This window comes from Vidua chalybeata, chromosome 4 (assembly GCF_026979565.1).
Source record: "Vidua chalybeata isolate OUT-0048 chromosome 4, bVidCha1 merged haplotype, whole genome shotgun sequence".
Classification (NCBI taxonomy): domain Eukaryota; kingdom Metazoa; phylum Chordata; class Aves; order Passeriformes; family Viduidae; genus Vidua; species Vidua chalybeata.
Genome location: NC_071533.1, coordinates 67,118,140 through 67,141,256, shown reverse-complemented (window position 1 = coordinate 67,141,256; position 23,117 = coordinate 67,118,140). Strand labels below are relative to the sequence as shown.

Here is a 23,117-nt window from a genome sequence, read left to right as displayed (position 1 = left end):
GGTAGAAGAGGCAAAGGAAGCCTGAAGAGCTCCACTTTCAGTTTGTGCTGTACCTTCACCTATGGGCAGGATGAGAGGGATTTGGGGACAGATGCACTGTGGTGATCAGGGAACAGAGAGACACCTGTTCCCACCTGTGTTCCCCAAAACCTCACTGTCTAGCAAACTCACTGTAAAATCAGAAGTGCCATGCCCACAGGGATGGTCCATGTCTTAAGAGAAGCTGGATAAGTTGAGTCCAGGCAGGGAGTCTTGTGCCCAGGGCAGTTAAGGCTCAGTTTTCCAGCACCCTTTCATGCTTGTGTCCTCTAAAGTCCTGAAAACACAGGTCCCAGACTGCCAGCACGATCATCCTGCTAATTGTTGGTGTTCAATGAGGAGGAGAGAGAGGTGGTGTCATCCTTAGTCCCACAGCCCTCCCAGTCACAATTTTCAGAAGGCTTTGTAACAACATTGAGCTGTTTCTCTGCTGACACAGTGAAATGGTGTTACCACAGCTGCTGTCATAATGTTACTGCTGTCACACTCCCTAGGGTAAAACTAGCCCAGATCTGTGGGGATGTGCTGCAAACATGCCTCTGGCTGCAGCGTAGGCATAGCTTCAGGAGCTGGATCCTCCCTCTGTGCTGAAATTCCTGGGATATCTCTCATGTCTATAGCAGTTGGAAGAACATCTGCATCATCATGGCCACCACAGTAAACAAAAATCCCCCAAACAGCTGCTCTTCATCTTCCACATGATTGTTTTAACAAAACAAAGCCCAAAATATGTGCTGTGCTGAATTTATTCTGTTGAGAAACAAAGCTATTAAGTTGTTATTTTCTTTTGCTAATAAAAGGTAAGTCTTTTTGTGGAATAATAAACATTACATCTGGATAAAGTCTTTATTTCTAAAACACAGCTCTGCAAACCCTCACCATGCTGGCTTTTCAAATGTTTGTGATTTCATATATACCAGCTGCTTATGTGGCAGAGAAATAAAAGCTGGTAAACAATATTTTCCATTTTAATCTGAAACCATCCCCATTCTGTGGTAATTTCTGTCACATTTCTATTTGGGGCCAAGTAAAATTGTGGTAACTCGGAAGGAACTGTGAGTGTTACATTGTATTCTAGGAGCAAATAAATCAAGTCTATCTCTACAAAGGCCAAAGGTGCAGAAACTAGAAAGAAAAGAAATTGAGCACTTCAGGTTTTCACAGGTATTCAGTGCCTTCACTCAACCCAGGCCTTTGCTGTTCTTGCCATTTCTGATATTCAGAAAAATTGTTTCATAGAATGGTAGGAACAGTAACAATAATATTTTGCTATTACCTGTTTTATAAACCATCTTTATTTTTGCTGTTAGGAACTCAGGTTAGATTAAGGCAAAAATTATGAAAAGGCAATTGTAGTTCTTTTTTTTTCATGGAAAAAGTCAAAGTTGTTTAGTTCAGCTGCTTCAGTCTGTGCTCAAGGCTCTGTTGTAACAGACCCATAGATGACAGGCACATATCAGGTCCCTGTTTCAAAGCTCTCCTGGGGCCTTTGATCATTCTATGCTGCTATATCACAGGGTGCACTGCAAGAATATTAACACATCTTCTTCATTTTCTATGTGTTGGTTTCATCCTCCCTGCCAGGTTGGTCTGACACATGAATCTTGTCTCTGACCTGACTCATTTGCACGTACATAAATTGCTGGCTGGAATGAAATGGAATTTGGGTTAGCTGGCTGAGCAGAGCAGCTGGGGGGAGGTGAAAAGCCTGAGCCCTGCTGACACTTGAGCTGGGTGTGAGGGAGGAATACAGCACTCAAGTTACAGTTCATCAGTTGCTAACCCTCTGGCTTTGCTGGCCAGTCATTCTGCAATAGCAAAATATTATTTAATAGTCATCTTGCTCTCACTGGAGATCTGCCTGCTGTAATCAGGCTGCAGGGTAGGATATCTTGGCTTTGAATCAGTCACTGAGAATAGGGTGTCTGTGCAGGAATTCAGTGCAGGCTCCAAAACCCATCCAGAGCTGCACTGAGCTCTGGGCAGCTGAGATCTCACCCAGCTGACCAGCCATGCAAGGCAACTGCAGTTACCAGCCCAGTAACATTTGCAGAGTAACTGTGGCTTACACTGGCCCAAGAGGATTAACTGGAGATGCCTCTTGGAGTGAGAACATACCCGAGAGTGGCTCAGCCACTGGCAGGAGTAGCCAAGATTCAGGCATCAACTCTTGTGCCAGGCTGGAGAATGTGAGGGCAGAGGTGAGAGTTTAGCAAAATATAAGTTCTAAGGACTCCACTGCCATGCATATAAAATCAGCAACATAAGATGTCTTGGTATATAAGCAAAGAAGCTTATTTAAAATTAAAAATGCTTTCAAAAGTAGAATAGGCTAGTGGGAAAGAGCAAAGTAAGTCTGCTGCTTCTCTGTAACAGTCTGTAGGAAAGCTAAATGTGGAGTTGAGAAGAAAGTTTGAACTCGCTTTTCTTGTACAGAAAGCTTCAGGCTGAAAAGTTGGAGATTACTGGTTGTCACTTTTCTTGAATCTAAAAAGTGCAGACTGCACAGTGACTGTAGATACCAGCACCTGATGCCCTCTCTACTTACACATCCTAAATGTAAGGTGCTGGGGAATTTGTATGAGGTAGAGGCACTGATTTTCCTTTACTGTGCATGCAGAATTTCTGAAGTGGGGTTGATAAATCAGTAGGTAAATTATTGCTTTGCCTTCCCAATGGATCAGTGCCAGTGCATAGGGGACAGACAGTGCTGCCCAACAGCTTTAGCAAGGAATGTGTCCAGTCTTGCCTTTGATTGTAGGTGTTCAGGATGAGTCCTTTCTCTCTGCCAGACCAGCACCAGAGTGAGCTCTCCACTGGCCTTGCCCTGCACCCTGGGTCAGGATACTCAAACCTGCAGCCCAGAAGGGAGCAGTGATGTGTTCTGGTCCAGCCCAGCCTAAGTCCTGTGGCAGTGGTCAGGCTGTGCTGCTTGGACAAATACAAGTCTAGATGGAAGTGGTGGGTGAATTGCTACAGGTTACCTTATCTTTTTGTTAAACAGGACAATATTTACTGTTTGTTTGCTTTCTTTCTGATTTCATCTCAGTGAAAGCATCCATTGAATTTTTCCTAATTTACAGTTGCAAAAAGAATGTTAGATTCAGGCTCTATGTGTTTACTTCAGTATTTTTTCAAGACTATGTGCTATGAAGTATCTTTCAGATCCTCCCCCCTCAATAAAATGTTTAAATATAAATATAATTTATGTAATCAGTTATGCAATTTACATTCTGAATGTCATTTGATATAGCTTAAAGTCTGAATGTCATTTAATGTAGCTCAAAAATTCTATGATTCTGTATGTATTGAATTTGCTGGTGTTCCTACTTTATGGCTGTGGTGTAGTATGAGGGTTACAGAATACTTACAGTCAACCTTTTGATGGGATGCAGTTTTAATGGAAAGTGTCACTTAACCAACTCATCCTTTACAGTTAAATTCTTTTCATCAAGGAATATCTTTGTTGTGAGATTGAAAACTAGTCTAAAAAGAAAGAAAAATATTCCATTAGTTCATTTCTTCATTAAGCTGCATGAAAAAAAGCATTGTTATATTCCTTGGAATTTAACCATATCTTTTTATTAGTTTAAAATTTCAAATTTTATGTGCTCTGGAAGTGTGTATTGCTGAGAGTGGCTGGATGAATATCATCATAGATGGTTAACTTTAAAAGGGAGTTATTTTGATGCAGGCCATTTAATTGTGATTCTGAAGCCAAGCATCTGTTTGACTCATTCCTAGTGAAGAAAAGTACCTACTAGAAAGATAAAGCAACATCCTGCTCCTTTACACATGGCCAAGGCTGCTCTGTGCTCAGGTCATGAAGAATCAGAGATGTTTCCATAGAACCACTCCAAAAGGAAGAGCCAAGAGAGGGAATGATCCTTTGGTCATCTCTAGGTTACTAGACCACACAATTTTTTTTCTTTTCCTATTGTCCTGATGGATTTCAATGATCAAGAGAGCAAAAAGTCTCAAAATGTTGGATCTAACTTGGTGTTATTTACTTGCTTGTTTAACTAGGGACAGGGAGCCCTGTCTGAGAGACTACGGAGCTTTAGCATGCAGGATCTCTCGACGATCCGTGGAGACAGCAGCAGCACTGTTCCTCCTTCGGTCACTGTACGAACAAGTAGCAAACAGAGCCACCCAAAACCATCCAGAAGTGCATCAGAAGGCACTGGCAGCTCAGGTAAGTGCCAGTGTTATTTTCAGTGTTTTGCTGTCTGGAATATCACACCGTTCAATGAAGTCATGCCCTTGGCATGACCAGAGAGAAATGGAGACTGCAGGCAGTGCAGACCAGAATTCCCAGGACACAGACATGCTGTTGAATCTCTTGGCACTTAGGAGAAAAAAAACAGTAGCATCATTTGATGGTTACTATTCCTGGCTGGTACCAAGGATGGGACTTGAGTGTTCAGAGAAGCCAGACTCAGTCTTTGCAACCTGAGCTCGAAAGTTGGGCTGGGGGCTGCAAGCCATGCTGAAAAAACTGTGTCCTAAGGACAGTGGTTTGTTTTGTAATTCTGAAATAACAAAGGGAAGAAAGATCATGCTGTAAATAAGATCCATTCCTGAGGATTCAGTTAAAAAATTTATTTCAAGTTTGGTTAAAGAAATCTTTTTGAGTCCAAATCCAAAACATGTAATTGGAGATAACTTTGCAGATTAGATCTCAAAAATTGAGACATGGAGGGTTATCCCAAGCAGGTGGCTCCAGATGGTTTCTGGGATTCCCACACACCACCAAAGATCACTCAACTCCAGTGCTGTGATGAGAAGCCATGGAAAGTTGCAGGCGTGTTGCATTTGGTAGCTTGTGAAACATATGCTGGCAAGTCAGAAATTCAGCAGTTTCAACTTGTGTGTGTTGAGGTCTGTGCAAACACTTGCAGTGTTTCAAGCCTGGGTAGTTGCTACCCCTTCTAATTTGCTTTAGTTTTGGAATGGTATTAGAAATGTCTTGTCTCATCCTTCCTAAAGAGTATTCTTCAAGCCTTTTACAAATTCTGTGAATCAGACTTCTTCTTTTTTAAAATATTATCTATTGAATACATTTTCTTTATGGGTAAACTGAAATGTTGGTGCACAGTGGTTTTATTCTCATCTTTATATAAGGTCCTGTGTACACTTCTCTTGAAGTAATCAATCTGAAAATAAAGTGTTCACACACGGAACAGAAAAGTCCTTAAAAAGCCACATATTTAGACAAAAATAAATAATGACATCAATAAACCATAATTTAGTTATCTTAATTCCACATTGAGTAGGGCAGCCTTTGTAGTTTTGCTCTTGAGACAGTGAAGTCAGCTCACGTGGCCACAAACCCCCATCTCAAGACACAAGAGTTTTTTATTTTGGTCTGGTTTTGTATCCATAGTGTACAAGGATCTCTCAGAATGAATCTCTGGAAAATTGTTCATAAATCTTTTGAACTCAGCTTAAGTGTTTATCACGAATTTTGGATTCAAGTATTTTGAGATTTTGGGTTTAATTTTTTTAATGGAAACTGCACAAATTTGCAAAATCTTCCAAGACCTCTATCTGTCCCATCTCACTTGGTGATTTCATTGAGGTGCCTAATTCTCCACCTGTGGAGAATACAGACTCCTCTTGCAGGTGGTGGGAGACTCCAGCCACGAGCTTTGCTCTCACTTTTGATCACATTAATGAAAGATACAGTTCTGGTCCCTTCAGTCCTTGTGCTGTTTCATGTGGGCACCGTTTTGTGTGCAGTCAAAATGTCTGGAGGGGAGAACTGATCAGAGTCAACTGTTGTGTGTGTGTGTGTGTAAGACTGTGATGTGTCAACCAAGCTGTGTCACATCCTGAGGGCCATATTCTGGTGAGATGACACTGCTCTAGGCACACAAAGCCCAGACTTAGTTCCATCATTCCACCTTTCATATTTGTTTAGTTGGAGAGCTGGACATAAGCAAGGGATAGACAGAATTTGCCTCTGCCCATTAGTGTGCTATATATACCTGCAGTGTATGCATATGTGAGAATGTGCATGAGCACTCAGTACAGAACAGCAGACACACAGCCCTTTCTCCTGTCTCTAAGCCCTCAGATGACATAAATGTCCCTGTCAGATGTCCCCACTGCCTCACAGAAACATTGAACTCCTCTTTTTTTTACCTGCTTTAGAAATAGTGGGACGTAGTCGATGTGACATCAGATGGAGTCATCAAAAATGACCCAGACTATGTGTTTGGCATGAGTGTGTTCATATTTTAAATAGAAAACTTGTGATTTACAGAACCTGCATGGTACTTCTATTTTCCTGGTGCTCTATCACCTCTTACATCAGCCATGGGTCACCCAAAGCAGACTTAAAGTAGATAATTTTGGTTTGATATTTTTTTCTTTTTAGAGGTATTTCCCTCTCTTTTTTTCCTTCTATTCTAGTCCCACTGCAAATCCACAAATTATATTAGCAACATTAAAAAAAAAAAAACAACAAAAACAACAAGAAAGGGAAACATCTTACCCTTTCCTTCTGTAAATGCTTCATTCCCAGTGTTCTAAGAGAAACCTTAAAATAGAAGGATAATGATTCCCAAAACAAAACCTAAAGTTTTAGATAATTCAAAGGAGGCTTATGCTGATTGTCTTTGACTGCTGCCAGCTAGAATTGTGCCTGCTCCTTGATCTCTTTGTGACCACACTAATTAAGGGGATTAGCTGAGGGCTGGACTTAAAGGTTATGCTCACAGTGAAAAACACAGAGCCATGTTCTTACCTGGTGTGTTTTCTTTGACTGACAACACAGCAGAGCTCAGTTTCTGAGGGGTAATAGCCTTGCTATTATAGAATTTTAGATTAAGCACTCAGGAAAGAAATACACACCAAAACCACCCTTTCCACCCTTTTTGATGAGAGCTCTGAAACTCATATGGTTAGAATTATGGTATAGCTGGAACAATGATGTCTGAATATAAAAATAGCAAACATAAAAATGAACATAACATAAAACATAAAAATGCAAAATAACTAAATTAGCCAATAAAAGCTAAACCCCTGTCATCACACAGGACCTGTCATGGAGATGCTGAGAGCTGACCCCACTAGAGAAGAGAGGGCTCTTTAGGTTGAGCTTAGAGTTGTTTTTATGGGTCCCATTCCCTGAGCAGTGGAAACACAGCCAGACGTGGTGTGGAACTTGGTGTTGCTGGTTCCAATCCTGTTGTGTGACTGCTGTGTTTAAGAGCAGATGTGATATCTGAAATAAAGTGTTTTGGAAAGACAGGGGGATAGGAAGAGGTCTATTGCCTAAAATTTGTGCTAAAATTCAGAGTTGTTGGTATTAAAGCCTCCTGTGAGCACCAGCGGTGGTTCAGGTTCTGGTTTCACAACTCTTGGGCATGTTTCCAAGCCTACTGAAGCGTGAGAAAAGGCTCTCCTGACACCAGTGGGCTGTGGCTGTGGCCAAAAGCTGGCTGTAGGACCAGGCTACACAAACACTCAGCCTGTTTTGTTTCCACTGTTGTTATTTTTGTAACGTGAATGGTGCTGCTTAGATGGATTTGTGATTCTTTGAATCCCCTCTTGACACAAAGTACTGAGTGAAGAGTTTGCCATTTTGTAACAACCTCATACAGATACAGCAAAGGGGATTTTTTGCCTGCTGAAGAGTGTCTTATGAGGCCAAGAAATAGATAAGCAAGAGACAAAGGGAATTGCTCCTTTTTCTCTACCCTTTGCTACTTTTTTGCCCCCTCTACCTTTTGCTGTCTTTGCTGCCTTTCAGTGGTGCCTGTCCATTGCAGTTCTGCTGTGAGGATGGTCCTTGTGCAGGAGTGGGACTGCTCAGCTCACAGTGGGCTCTTGGTGTGTTCACACACAGAAAGACCCTTCTCCTCCTCCCCACACCCAGTCAAAAGCCACACCCAGATGATGTGAAGAGGCAGAGGCTGCTTTTGCCCTGATTTGTGGGTGGCTGCTGACCCCACAAACAGCACATCCCATGAGGCACCAGCTCCAGGGAAAGATGCACACCTTCCTTTGATGGGCACCAAGGACACATTATGAGCCCTTTCTTCCATGTAGCAGGCCCACCACCTCTTCATCTGATTTTTCACTTCACTCTTGGTTCAGCATCTCTCAGTTTATTTTCCTGGCACCCAGATGATGGACTGTGACATTTTGATTCGGTGCCTGTTCCAACCTGTGCCCTTTCCACAGGCAGAACTGCCTCTTTCCTTTGGAAACTGTAAATGTCATGTGGCTATGCATTGTTATGGAAAACTGTAAATTCCAGAACAATATTTACAAATATTTTTCAAAGGAATGCTGTTGTTCTGGCAAATGTCCAGTAACAATCCACATACAGACTTGTCTTTATTAACAGGGGCTTTTGCACTTCTAAACCTTATAGTATTACCCTGATTTGTGTTCCATCACAGGACAGTCAGTGTCCAGAGCTGATGCTGCCTGGGGCAGATGATCACAAACAATGCAGCCATCCTCTGTATTGCCAAACCCAGTGTTCTTTCTGCTTAAGCTTGTCCCAGGCTAAGATCATTCTTATCTGGAATGATTTCAAAGCAGAAATGGACAGTGTGCTTTCTGATACTCTCCATTCCTCTGAGCAGGAGAGAATCAAAGCTGGTTTTTTGGTCTTGTGCTGAAGGACCAAAGGCTTTGCAGTTCACAACAAAGGTGGGGGAACATCAGCAGTCAGGATATGTTTGGGGAGTCAGTCCCCATCAACCAGAAAGATGTGTGAGAACAACCCAGATATATGTTGTCTGAACTCCCAGAGAATAAACTGTCATAAAACAGTGATCATCTTCCTTCTGTGTAAAATCAGAGGCTGAACCCACAGCAGATCTCTTGAGGAAGCCCATAGTTTCACAGCAGCATCCAGCCAATGAGAGGCAGCACTCCCACTGAAAGGGTGTAACCCAGCTGCTTGCCTCTGGCCCATCTGTCTTTTCCTTTGGTTACATTTAAATCTTATTTTTACATGCTGACCCCAGTCAAGGAATTGGTTCAAGTTAAATGCTATATCTTGCTTCCAGGTTGCCCTTGACCTGGGTCAGGTCCTCAAGCCAGTAGAGAGCAGCAGCACAGGCATCAGCAATGGGACAAGGAAGGTGGAGGCCAGAGTGCAAGGGACAGTGAGACATCTGCTCAGCACTAAAGTGCTGCTTTAAAATGACTGTGGAACTATAGAAGAACTTCCAGTGTCTCCAGTGCAGGATAATCATAACTAAAAAATATCACGCAGAGCTCAAGCCCTTTTATTCTTCAAAAACTTTCTTTAATGTGGAGTCATTGATGCCACTGTGAGCATTAAATGGAAAGGCTCAAACTGGAAATTTAGGCTGTTTCCTGGAACACAAAGAGCTCAAGATGAAGCTCAAGTGCTCAAGATGAAGCTGTAAACTTCACATGTTCATGAACAGTTATGAATCACCTGCTTTCACTGAAGGGTGCAATGCAACTCCCTTGGTTGCTTTCATTCTTATGGCAATTCCATCAGGATATTAATTCCTGTAGGGCTCTCCTGGTTTAGGAAGTTCAGGGATGTGTGGATAGATTTCTTTAGAAGCTGTGTGAGTGGTTGCAGCAGCCAGACTTCTACAAGAATTCTAAATCTACTGAAAGAATCCAGGCACATAGCCTTACAAATCCCAGTATTGCACCCTGGGTTTGTTATCATACAGCCTTTTGCACTGGGTTATGCATCCATGCTCCCTTTGCTTATCCACACTGCCAGACAGGAGTTAATTCTGTTCAGTGGTCTGAGAACTGCACCAGGGAGCTGAACCTAACCTCATCCTTAACACCCATATGGACACAGCCTGGCATGAGGCACATTCCTGTGCTCCATGCTGGTCAGTCACTCATCTCCCTGTGCATACCAGGGCCTTGAAGTGCACTTCAGAATGGTGCCAAGTGTTTTCTAAGAGCGAGTGGCTTCACCAACGAGTTCCTAACGCTCAGCTCCTCTTTCAGTGTGCACGTGTTGCTCGGTATGCCGACTCCTCAGAGGTGAGTGCTGGATTTCCTGTGTCCTGGTATCCATGCATCCCTTTTGGGCATGGCTGCATTCCCCAGCCTGGCTTGCTCCTGATGCTCTTGCTCACTGGGTTTCCTAACACCAGGGGGGCAAAGCAGGGGAAGGCCAGGCTGTGAGCGGGTTTGGGAGCTGTGTGTGTGCTCATGGCAGTGCTTCTCACCATACTGACATGTGTTACCCAAGGATGGGGATTGTTCCTCTGGAGAAGAACTTCATTCCCTTATCTTCTAGAGGATGTGCCATGTCCTTGCTGTGCAGTGTAACTCCTCTGCCCCGTGTCCCCCAGTGCTGGTGTAAATCCACTGGGAATGCAGCAAGAGCAAAACCTCATCAGCCCCAGCCCTGTTTTGCTGTGTTCCCTAAGGATTGGCACATGTTTCTCCATTGGTGGAGAGGACGTTTGTGTTTGGGGTGAACAGGGTATGTAGCAAATCCCAGCAGCAGACCCTGGTAAGACAAAATAGGTTTGAACTGACTCTCCCTGATTCAGTCTCTGGCAGAAGCATTTTTGAAAAATGTCCCCACTGTCCCCAGCATTTGTTGTGTTTACAAACGTCAGAGTGCAGTGAATGGTTTAGCTGCTGGTGGTCTTTTCAGTGCTGTGCCAGTTAGCTCGGTTGCTAAGAGCCCAGACATGTCACTTCTGCATTTTTTCCCAGTGACAGATGAAAGGAGTGGGAGAACTCCAATTTGGGCATGCCAGAGGATGGGACTGCCAAGCAGCTTGTCTGGGGAGAAAAAAAGAAATACAGACTGGCAGTGTCTCATGTTGGTGGAAGCAAAAAAACCTTTTAAACCTTTTAACTCCTTTTCTTCTCATCTCGTGTGCTTTTTGTGTATTTTGCACACTAATCAACCTGGAGACAGCAGCAGAAGGACTGAAGGATCACAGTGCTGCCACCGTGCTGCAGCCACCTGTGCCTTCCCACAGCCCTGCACCTGGTGCCAGAGCCCTGTGCAGTGTTGGTGCTTGGAGCCCGATGGTTCCAGCCTGGCACAGCCTCCTTGCACCCTGCGTGGGTGGCAAACCCACCCTCATATTTGATTAGTTACCCTTCCTTTTCTGGGTGAGTGTGCCATTGTGCAGGACAATGAAGCATGTTTAAGGTGGTATCTGTTGAAACAACTATGAAACACTATGAAACACAGGGCATTTTATTAGAACTCTTCTAATTTTAACCTAAACCTATTTTATGGATTTGATTTCAAAGTGTTATTTATAAAAAGAATCACTGAATCCTTTTGGGCTTATCAGTCATGAGGTAATCTTAGGAAAGTCTTTTAATGATGCTAAAGCAGCTATCAGTCCAATATGTTTATGAATTGGACACAAAGTAATTTGTATCTTGTTGAAATTGTGTACCCTGTCTTTCACATCTGCTTGTTTTACTATTCCTGCCCCCTCTCCAGCATAATCCAGTCCCTTAGACCATGTCAATGGGGATGTGCTGAGGCTCTAGGTCATAGAGGGCTCATTCTGTCTCCACAGGCTGCCCTTTCTCTGTCTCCGGGGCAATAGATAGATTAATGCACTCTCAGACAGTGGCCTGCCATTAAAATGCTCCTTTGTAAGTGCATCTTTGGTAGCTTGGAGAGCTGACTACATAATGTGAACATTTTTCAGTGCCACAAAAAGCTGGGGGAAGAAAGAATCTAATTTTGTTTAGCTAGGACGAAGTTGCCTTCAGCTATTGGCACTCACCTTCTCTTGGTGCAAACTTTAGTGTAGCCAGTTTCAGAGTCCCATCATAACAGTTCTCATTTCCAAAGAGTTTATAATCTAAATGGGCAGATAGTCAAGTCTTTCCTCAAGCAGGGATATTAAAGGCTGCTTTAGAGCCTTGGTGCAGTCTTTTTGGCAGGAGCAATTGCATTAATGCTCTTGTAGGTAAAACTAATTATTTCACTCTCTGACTCACAGAAAGCTCCTCAGCTCTTAGGAGAGCACAGGCTGGTGGAACTGAAGTCCAAGCATTCTGCTCCTAGATGATACCCTGAGAGAAGGTGTCAGGAGGATGAGGCCTGTAGGTGCCATGGAGTGTGCATTTCTGCAGGGCCTGAAGGCCAGGCTGAGCCCCCTGAGCTGGAGCTGTCCCTGTCACCAGTGGTGGTGGGCTGGGTGCTGATGGGCTCCTCTGCTCTGCAGCAGGACTGTCCCTGTCACCTGTGGTGGGATTCTCTGTGCTGAAGCTGTTGGCTCCACAGGAGAGCCCTTTCCTGCCCAGCTGGATCATTCCCACTGGCCTCATGGTCTGCACATGACAAAGCATTGATGCAGTTCAGGACATTCATCCTCCTCTGCTCTGGGCAGCTTCACTAAAGCACAAGCCTGTTTGACAGATGTACTCCAGCACATCTTTTTGACAGCTCCTATGCCAGCTCCTCTTGCCTTTGTTCCAGGCCAGTTCCACCTTTGCTGGTGGAACTCCTTCCAGGTTTTAACCCGAGTTTCTGATTTATCTCCTTTGTGTTCTGTGGAAAGTCAGGCTGCAGCATTCAGGAACAGTGGTACAATTATGTAAGAGCTCTTTTTCCCTTTCAGAGAGGACAGAGTGAAAATCTCCAGGGATACCTGTTTGTCTTTTGGCAGTGCCTGGCTAATGCTTAAACGCTGTTCAATGTTAAACAGTCTTGCTTGGGACCAGCATTTAAGAAGTAACAAAATTATGTTTGGTGGTGTTCTCTCAACTAACGTCTCTTAGGTGCTGTTGCAAAGACCTGGGGCATGGTTGAGAGGGAGAAACCATTTTAATTCTTGCAGAGAATAAATGTATCTCTCATGAATTGAAGAATCAGCTGTATATCAGGAAAATTGTTGGGACTGCAAGTATTTGAGGGGGCATTTAATACTAAAATGTTGATCAGAAGCCTTAGGCAGTGTAAGAAATGTGCAGGGACATTTGTGATGAATGGGTCTGTTTTGGGTGTGCACTGCAGGGTTGTGCTCTACAAGGTGACAGATCAGATCCCACCAACCAGCAGTGCAGCTCACCAAGGACCTCGATGGGACATCCTCTTAATTGTGCTTTAAATAAATCACCTTATTGGTCTATTAGCTGAATCCAACCCTCAGAAGTGCACATAAGTTATTACAGTGGAAAATGCTTTAAAAACACTAATTGACTTTATGGCAAGGGGGCTGATTGTACATCTCTGAACTAATTCAATTAAATGGTGTAGGTGGTTTTATTTTGGTTCTTAGCCAATTTTGCTTCCAGCTCTCATTCGGGGAATATTTTTTTAGCCTTGTTGAACTTAAAGAACAAGCAACAATTTTCTGTTGCTCTAGGCATTTTGTTCCTTAAAATTTCCCTTTACTAAATACTGAAGCAAATTTTTACAGGGCTGGTTTGCCTCACTTTGCGCTGGTATTTCTGACTAGCAATTTGTGATTTTCTTTTTTGAGATTTAAAAATAGTTTCATATGTATTTTGGTTACTTCAGGGAAGTAAAAAAATTCACAGAAAATCAGTAGTTTTAAGTACATTTGCATTTTACCAGCAGAAAGTTAAAACATTAATTGTTGTTTAATAAACTCCAGCTGAATGACAGGTATGATAAAAGCAAAGATGAATATTTCTGTGTTCTGATACAATGTTCCTTCCCCCTCTGCACCCAAATGTTTTCTCCTAACAGTTTATTCTTTCTTTTTCTCTATGTAAATATTATGGGACTCTGATGTAAGTGTTACAGATTGCATGAATTTTCCTCTGAGGTGTTTGGAATAGACTAGCACTTAACAACTCACTCATTTGTGGGATGTGTTTCCATTAACGGATGACTTTGTTGATGTAATTAGGCTTGTTTGCTTTGGTTGCATTTGACTCCAGCTTTGGAAAGGATGTCTGCCTCTGGTGGCTCCTGGGCAGTGTGTTCTGGTGTAGTTGGCTGCTCCTAACTCCTTGGTTTGGCAATGAAAACTGCTGGGGAAGTACAGGTCTTGGGTCAATGTCTTTTGGAAATGATGGTGAATTTATCTTTGTTGCAGGGGAAAGAAGCTGATGGTCATCGTATAATAAATATCTGTTCTCCTGTGCTTATAAAGTGGTGTGCAAACCTCTTTATATGAATGATCCCCTGGAAAGGCTTAACTTTGGAGTGACTTTACCTTCCATTACAATAATACAATACCTCGCTCTTGGTTTGTGTAGTCTGTGACTGTGGTTTTTCCCATTGCTCCTGAGGAATTGAAGCGATGGGAGAAAGAAGTATTGTGCCTGGCAAAATAAGGGGAGTTCCAATGTCAAAGTTGCCTGGTTCCCACTGTAACTGTACTTAAGTGTCCAGATTTTTCAGAGGATCTAGATCAAAGTTCACTTGCACTTAGAGTGGGCCAGGTCCTGTTGTACTCATGAAAATCCACAGGAATTTGTTACACATTTACATGGCAGCATGGACCAGAGTCTGAACCAAAGTAATTGCTGAAAAAAACCAGCACACTGCTGAATCCCACATACTGCTCTAGGAAGAGTTTTGCAAGTGAAATTTCTTAGCCTTGTTGAATCATAGAGATCAAAGGTTGCAATGATCTGGTCCTAAATTTCCTGGTCCATGCTGGGTTGTTCCCTGAGCTGCATTAACTGCTCAGATCCCAACTCTGCAGAGCACTCAAATATCTACTTTAACTTGAAATGTGCCCATTTTCAGGCTTCCCACACAACGTGTTGGTTGTATCAGTTCCCTTGGGAGGAATTATGATGGAATGATAGAAACTGGAATTAAGGAAATTAACTGGAATAATCTGTTTCCTTAGACTGTTTACAGTCAGATTCTGTCTTGCTTTAGTGGACACAGGAGTGTAATCTGGTCTGTGCACTGAAAAGGTGTTTGCAAGAGGCAGCAGCAGCTTTAGTCCTGGAAGACCAGCCCATTTCTCACTTCTGCAGCAATTCAGCCCCTTCACACAAAGATGTAGAGCCATAAATGTAACAGGTGGAGACACCTAAAACACAGCCCACCCTGGGATGGGGAGTGAGAGTATCCCAAACAGAGTCAGGGCAAAGGTCTGGTGTATGATCTGTGTTTTCACACAGCCACCTCCTGGCTGTGACAGTCCCTGGGGTTGTTGGCTGCTCCCTGGAGCAGCACACACTGCTGACTCTGCTGCTTTGGGGACACCTGATAGTGACCTGAGGCCCCACAGCCTCAGATCATTAAGATGGCTCTTAGAAACACACAGGAGGTCACCCAAGGCCAAGTGCTGTCCTCAAAATGCATGTTCCAGCCCTGACAGTATGTTTTGCTCCTCAATCTTTACCTTCTCTGGTAACAAACCTTGGTGTCCCAGAACCCTTTCATTCACTTTAAACCTCCATCTCCTTTCTCAGCAGTTTCTGACATGTGTGTTTGTTCTTCTGATTAACCCCTGCTTTACATTTTTACTCACTCTCTTGGTGTCAGAAAATCCGTTTTTTATCATGTCATCACCATATTCACAAAAAATAACAATTTCAGAGCTGGGGCTCACACAGCAGCTGCTTTTTGGAGATGAGTTTTCTGCCATCCCACAACAGCAGAAGGCTTCCACAAATGTGGGACAAAGGCTGGCACCCCAAACTCTGGCAGATCAACACGAGCTTGGGTTGCTCACAATACAGATGTCCTTCCCAAGGCAGGATGGGCAGGGAGTCCTCCCTTCTTGTTCCAGGTCGTAAGGAAAGTGCCGTGTGTATCAAAGATCTTTTCTCAGCAATGGCCAGAAAAGCAGTGGAAAAGCCTAGGAGAGCCCATCTTCCCTTTTCCAGTTCAGTGAGGCTGAAGCTAAACTGGTTCCCATTTGGCTGGTTTTCAGTGTCCCACTTACAATGACGTGGAGCAGGGAAGAAGAGGGCATCAGCCCAACTTCCAGTGAACTTTTCAGACCTCAGCTGCAGGGATCAAAGCAGTATGCACCAGCTTGGAGGCCGAGCTCTTCTCTTGATCTTCATGGAAGCAGCTTCAGGACATGGATGTGATATTTGAACTGATGGGGAGAATGGAAAACCCTGCAGGAGACTGTGCCTGCTGTGGAGGTGACATGGATGGCAGAGCTTGCAGGGTATCTTTTTTGCCCAGCATCTAATTTAAGAGAGAGAACAGTAATGAAGAAAGCAATGTATGCTGCAAAACCATGGGATCCACAGAAGCATTATCAGGCTAACAGTTCCTTCTGTCTCCTTTTCCAGGGGAGTGGCTGGTTGTAGAATGGGAGCAGGGCACATTGTCATGATTCTATTCACTCAGCCTCAGCAGCCAGTGTCTCCTCACTCTGGTCACTGACCACCCTAACTCTGGTTCTCCAACACCCCTCCATCCTGTCCCACTCAAAGCCCTTTTTCCCTGGTGAAAGCCCCTGTCTGCTCTCAGTGGCACACAGCTGGAGATGTGTTGTTGGGCCACTGTGCAAACCTCAGTGAGGCCGTTAAAAGAAGTTCTGACCCACTTCTACTAAACTTGACTGAATTTTGTTTTGGCTTAGGCAGGCAGCAAAGAACAGCTTCCACATCCAAGAGGGTCTAAGCTAGGCTGCTCCTGCATATATCACTTCCCAAGTGGAGGGATAAAATAGTAAACCAAAACATTCCTGTATTCTTTTGCCATGTGATCTAGAGAACATTTAATTCTCCCCACAGTTCAGTATTCACACTACAGTCCTACACAGAAGAAAAATATTTCAGCATTATCCTGGGCCTCTCTGCAACGTGACTATCAACAACTTGAGTACAGCTGGGGAAAAAGTCAACTTCCAGCTCTTCCTGAAGACCTGCAGTGGTGTCTTCCAGCCTGCCCATGTGAATGGTGATAAAGGGGTAGAAGCACAGTGGCCAGAGGATGGTGTGCACAGGCTGCTGTCTCGAGCAGCAGCTGCATCCTGTGGGCTGAGAGTGATTAGCTGCTGACTTTAATCTGGCACTGGGGAGAGCCCCAGTGACCTGCTTGTGACTTGTGGTGTTGCTGTAGCCAAATCATTTCCTCTCTGTTTGTTAAGCAACTGAAAGAGCTGTCAAAGAATTCAGTTCTTTTGGGCTTTAAGAATCAAAATGAATTAGTAAGTATTAGATGTTTAAGAATCGTCTTTGGTTTCAGTCTTTGGGGTTCAGTCTTTGGTCCAGCAGACTCTTACAGTCAGGCTGAGACAAGAAGCACTTTTCTATGTATGTTCATGCAACAAAGTACAGATCCAGAAATTCTGATTAATGCCAGCTAAACAGGAAATAGTTCCACTCCTACCATGTTTCAGAATCAAAAAAGCCCTCTCAGTTAAACAGAGAAACCTCCAGCCCTGCTGGTAAGAAACTATGGAGAGCAGGAAAACTCCTACCATGTTTCAGAATCAAAAAAGCCCTCTCAGTTAAACAGAGAAACCTCCAGCCCTGCTGGTAAGAAACTATGGAGAGCAGGAAAAGTGGTCATGTTGAGTTTCCTCTTCTGTACCTCTTGCTTTGGGCTGGCCATTAAAAATAGTGTCTCATTTGCTGTCTGTATTTAGGCAGCAAATGGATTGTGTTGTGTAGCACGACCAGTCCCACAAAGATTGTGCCATAAGTTACCAGGGTAAGAACCACCAGGTGTTTGTGGTTTGAAGTTATGAGGCCATAAACTGCCTTCAGGAACATCAGCAGAGACAGTGCTCCACCACATTTACTCCAGAGCAACAGAAGAGAGACTTTTCCCTGCACTGGTTTTCCAGCAACACACCCACTCGATGAGGGTCCATTCAGTACCTGGTGAAGCTTTTTGAGAAGTTCAGTGGATCTCAGACTGAGTGCTTGCCTTGACCACTCTCAGTTTCAAGTCTGTAAGTGCTGCTGTGTTTCCTATTTCTGCATCCCAGGCAGGTCTCTCTGTGCTTAACAGAGGACTTCAACACCCATTTGGAGCCTTCTAGAGGAAGCAGTAAATTCAGGAGCTACGGATGGAACCAGCAATTCAATAGATCAGTTATTTCATTTATCCCTGAGCAAACAAACAAACAAAAAAAATCTTTCTAGAGTCAACCTCTCAAACAGCAGAAGCTGTGAATTTAATCTCAATTCCATGTAAAATAATCAAAGTAGACTTTATAATGGCTTTGTAAACAAGACCCTATTGATTTCTAACCCCACAGCTGCTATTATTAGAGTGTGATGTGTGACCCTTCTGTCTACTAATCCCTGGAAGATGCATGGCTTTGCAGTGAGTGACATTTGTGTGAATCAAACCATCACTGATTTCCTCACCCCTTGTCTTCGCATTTAGGCTGCAAATGGCTGTGTTAAATAGGTGAAATAAGTGTGGACATTAGGTATGAGAAGCCAGCTGAGACAAACTGTGAAACAAAAGGCTCAGTGTTCTCAGATGATGAAGAGAACGATTGTGCATCCATGAACAAAAGGCCCAAAAAGAAGGATCAGCCCCTTGAGGTACTTCCATATTCTCAAGTATCCTCCTTCTATGATGTTCCTTGATCCTTCAGCTGGAATCTTCAACTGAACAAACACCTCTCTCTGGTCTAAACTCACTAAATACACTTTAAGTTGCTTCAGGGAAACAAAAGAACTAAAGGAAATGCAGATCTCACTCTGATCTGCCAAATTTTTTGCAACCTTTTATTATGGAGGAAATAAAACCTCTGTGGGAGATGCTGTAGGCAAAGACTTGCAGATCTGGGCAGGGTGGATGGAGCCACAGCCAGCAGCTGAGATCTCCACCTGTGGGAAGCTGAGCTGGTTCCCTCCTTCCCTTGGCTCAGCGTGAGGGAGCGGAGCGGTGTGGCTTGGTCAGCAGCTGCAATCCCTTCTGCTGGGTGTCCTACCTGTGGGGGCTTTCACCAAAGTCTGGGCTGCTCTGTTCTAGCCATGGAAAGGTGCAGCCTCTCCAGTTACTCCCAGAGCTGTCCAGTGGCCTCCCAATGGAGGCAGAGCTGTTCATGCCCCATTTAAGAGCCTTGGCTGTGCAGTTAGTGACAGCTTTGCTTTAAGAGCCACATGGTTTCCCCAAGAGCAGCCTTCTCCCAAGCTGCAGGAGGTGCTGCTCTAGTGGTCTGGTCCCTGGGCTCCTGGTTGCAGAGAGCTACTCGGAGCCAGCAGCTATGGAGTCAGGTGTGGTGTGGGATCCATTACTGCTCTACAAAGCAGCTTTGCTCCTCACCTCTGCTCCAGCTGTGCTTTCTGGCCACAGCCATCCCATCCAGATCTGTTGTGCTGTTGGGGATTCACTGTGGGGACCTGGGATAAGATTTCAGGCTTGGAAGATGGGGTGAAATGTTGGATTAATCCCATCTCTGTGAGAAACTACTTTGGTTTGTGGTCAAGCTAGAAAAAATGGAGATTTAGTGGAGGCTAAACAAAATCTCACCATGCTGCAGTCCCTTGTCTATGTGAATAGTTATACCTTGCTGCATCATGGGAATGCAGAAACATGGCATGGTCTTGGGTTTGAAAGTCCTATAAAACAGAAAAGTCCTTGCTTTGGTCCTGTCAGGCCCTTACAGATAAATATAGGTTAATGCTAGTAAGAAAACAAGGCTTTGGCTGTTTATGTAAATGGAGTAGAAGAGCCTACCACACCTTGCAGTGTTACTTGCTGCAGTGACAGGCCTCCACACTGAGAATCCATGCCCTGTTACAACATCTCATAACCATTTCTTGTTGTGAAGCTCATGAGACACAATGCCACACTAGAACTCTTCTGAGACAAGTAGGCACTGCAGATTAGGGCTTTTTCTTTCATTTGTTTGCTAGCCTAACTAATGTCTGTCTGAGTCTGGAGAACAGAGTCAACCACAGGAAACCAAATTCATGAAGTTGGTCTGCCTCCTCCTGGGCAGTCAGGGCTCCTTGTAAAAGCTCTGCACCAGCTGACTACAAAGCAGAATTCCAATAGCTGGTTTCTAAAATAATTTCAACAGATTTTGTCTGGCCTCTTTCCCAAGCAAGAGGGTGATTTTAAAGAGTTCTACCTCATCAGAATTACAGGCCTGGTGTCTTGGGAAACCCTTCAGCTTTGTAATGCCATGAGCTGTACCCTCCAAGGAGCTATGGATGGGTTGGGCAGGGCAGGATGGGCTGGGAGACATCAGAGCTGGCTTCTTGCCACCAGTTTGATCTCTAGATCCATGAGCTGCTGTAAATGGCACCAGTTTGACCTGGCTCTTTCAACTGTTGAGTTATTAGCAATCTTTACCCACACCTCTAACCAAGCACCAGAGGGGAATGTGTTCATGTAACCTGGGTATACAACAGGTTTTTTAAAGAGATTGTCCCTCAGCTGGCCATTCATTACTGATCTTCAGGGCCAAAACTTCTGCATTACTTCATGCTTGGAAGAGGATCCTTGCCACAGAGGTCCCACAAAAATGGGTGAGTTGTAAGAAAAAAAAAAAAGATGTTTCTTACTATGCCTCTGAAGTTTTGTCTTGCTTTTCTGCAGGCACCGCCTAGGACCCTTAGACCTCGCTTCAGGAAGAAAAGTACCTCGTCCTCTGCCACTGAAACAATGTGAGTGCAATGAGCCAATAGCACCAAGATCCACAGAATGTCTCTCTTCTGCCTTAAAGAGCTACTCATTCATAAAGTAGGAAACAGCAGTGGGATGGATGTGCTTTGATGTAGAGCACTGTAGACATGGCCTTTCTCCCTCCTCTCTCCGCATCCTTCTGTGGCTCGCTGCTGGCGTTTGTCCCTGACGTGGGTAGGACAGTCTGGCAGGCACCTGCAGGTGAGGGGTCCTGGTTTGGTTTGCAGAGTGTGCACCCACCCACAGTGTACATTTACAGTTTCATTTGTGTCTGCATAGCTCTTGCTCTGTGAATGCCCAGAGGAAACAACAATAATCAATTACTCATGATGCTACATCGACAATGTATTTATTTATGGCTTTATCATGAATGAAGTGGATTTGCAGAACCCATGGATTTCTCTTTCCTCCCTTCCTCCTCAAGACTGTGAATGATGTAACAAATGTCAAAGTACTCTGACTGTACAAAATGTCCAAGATTTGTTAGTGAAAGCTGAGCTGCAACTGCGTTTTTCTGCAAGTAAATCACATGTTCTGTGAAAACCATTGTGCTAAACCCACAGAGACAGAACCACTTACAGAGGATGAGGAAGTGATATGCAAGAGAAAAAAAAATTGTTTCAATGATGTAATGAAGAGAGAGTCCTAATTTCGATCAGCCTGAGACAGGAGAGTATTTTGTGGAAAATTATGCGTAGAAGAACTAAATCCCACCATTTGTGGCCAATGTTCTACTGCGAGTTTTAAAGTGTGAGCAAGCCAGGCTTGAGCAATCTGCAGCAACAGAAATTAGAATCGCTTTAGTGATGCATTTCCAGGGAAAAACCACACCTTTCTCCCCTGCTGCAATAGTGCCAGTCCCAGCACTCTGCTCTGCTGCTGAGGGGCTGCTGTTCTGCTTGCATGAGCAGAGGAGGGTGCTGGGTCTGAGCTGCTTTTGGAAGCCTGGAATTTCTCCTGTAGCGTGGAGTTTGGTTAGAACCACAAGAACCAAACTGAGTGGTTTATTTGTATCCATATATAAATGGGAAATATAAAAGAAGAGGAAGACATGGTAGGGTTTGTGTATTTGTGCTTCAAGTTGGTGTCTCTTGTAAGTGTTGAGCATGTGAGATTCACACATAAGTTAATTACATGACCCTTTGTGTTTGCTCTTGGACCTGTCACGTAGACTAGAAAAAGATTTAGCATTATGTAGGATGTGCCATCACCAATGGATCAGCACAGGGGCTCGATGGTGTCACTGTTTGTCTGGCTCAGGTGCAGCAGGCCAGGGTGCCAAAAGCCAGCTGGAGTGTGCCAGGCTTGGAGATAACTCTGAAGTGGCCTTTGAAACCATTTCTGTGCCGGGTGTGCGTCCATATCCCAGCTGCCCATCTGCTGGATCCCTGAGGTCACCCCCACAGCTTCCTACATGTGTGGGGAAGAAAGAAAAAAATTACGCACACAGAGAAATGTTTATCTGACCTGGCTAGGAAATGGAAAATCAAGCAGGTGGTTCCTGTGTCTGCCACAGTATTTGGCCTCATTACCTGAGAATTTTATTTTCATGTGCTGATTCAGTCATATTTTGCAAATTTTGAAAAATTCTTCAGAAAGTAAATTAAAAAAAAAACTCAAACAAACCTGTCTAAAGAACAGTTGCAGAAGAGTTGGTCCCTGGAAGATACTCAGCAAAAGCTTTGAGAAGCTAAGCTTATGTTTTTTACTTCTAAGCAGCTTTAGAGTTTATTTGATTTCTTTTGGCTAACATTAAAAAGAAATAGGAAAACTGCCTGCACTGTTAGCAGAAAATAAAATCCTGTTGCAAGCAAGCCATGTTTCCCTGCTATGCAATGGGCTGCTGTAAGATAAAAAAGAAGCTGACAAGTTTGCACTCAATTATGCCAAATAACCCAAACAACATAGAGCTGCATAACATCTGACAAGTTCTAATCTCAGACATGCCGTATTAACATTGACTCTCACTAAAACTATTTAATGTGCGTCTAATCTGCTGTTTTACTGTAAACTTGACTGTTTAGCATTTCTTAAGTGCTGAGGTGAAATGTTGACAAGGGAGTTGCCTTATATCTCTCAAAACATTCACTGTATAAATGAGAAAAATAAACCTTTTCATATCTCTGGAAAAGAAAAAATGTATCATCAACGGAGCTGTATATTTGCATATAGATAGACAGATGTGAATGCCTGACCTCGTGCACTTGTGCTCCTTGTGCTCCAGTGCTCTGTACAGACGAGAGCGGCCACTCGCTTTGATTCCTCACCTTCCTCGCACAGGTTGTTTACAGGGGCTGCCCCCAGCCTGTCAGCTCGGTGTCACAGCTGCGTGTGTTCATTCCGGATAAAAACCACCCTGAAGTCTTTTGTTCCAGCTTTTCCCCGGAGCCTCTGCCAAGGAGCGAGCCCGGTTCGGCGAGTCGCCTTCCTGCGCTGCTGCTGACCCCTCCTGGCAACCCGGGGTGTGCAGGAGAGGAGGCAGGGATGGATGGATGGATGGATGGATGGATGGGATGGATGGATGGATGGATGGATGGATGGATGGATGGATGGATGGATGGATGGA

General features: G+C 44.0%; 1 protein-coding gene across 2 annotated transcripts in view; it reads left to right on the top strand.

Moving 5' to 3' along the window:
- The window catches only part of REEP1 (receptor accessory protein 1), a 65,768-nt gene extending 42,651 nt beyond the window's left edge, over positions 1 to 23,117 (top strand). Inside the window, exons 7-10 of one of the 2 annotated variants that reach the window (XM_053939859.1) lie at positions 4,066 to 4,234; positions 10,012 to 10,047; positions 18,317 to 18,456; positions 20,465 to 23,117. In XM_053939859.1, the coding sequence (XP_053795834.1) occupies positions 4,066 to 4,234; positions 10,012 to 10,047; positions 18,317 to 18,456; positions 20,465 to 20,536 (417 nt within the window). In that variant the 3' untranslated portion in view covers positions 20,537 to 23,117. Of the gene's footprint in view, positions 1 to 4,065; positions 4,235 to 10,011; positions 10,048 to 14,063; positions 14,110 to 18,316; positions 18,457 to 20,464 lie in introns of those variants that run through there. The other variant, XM_053939858.1, reaches the window with a different exon arrangement.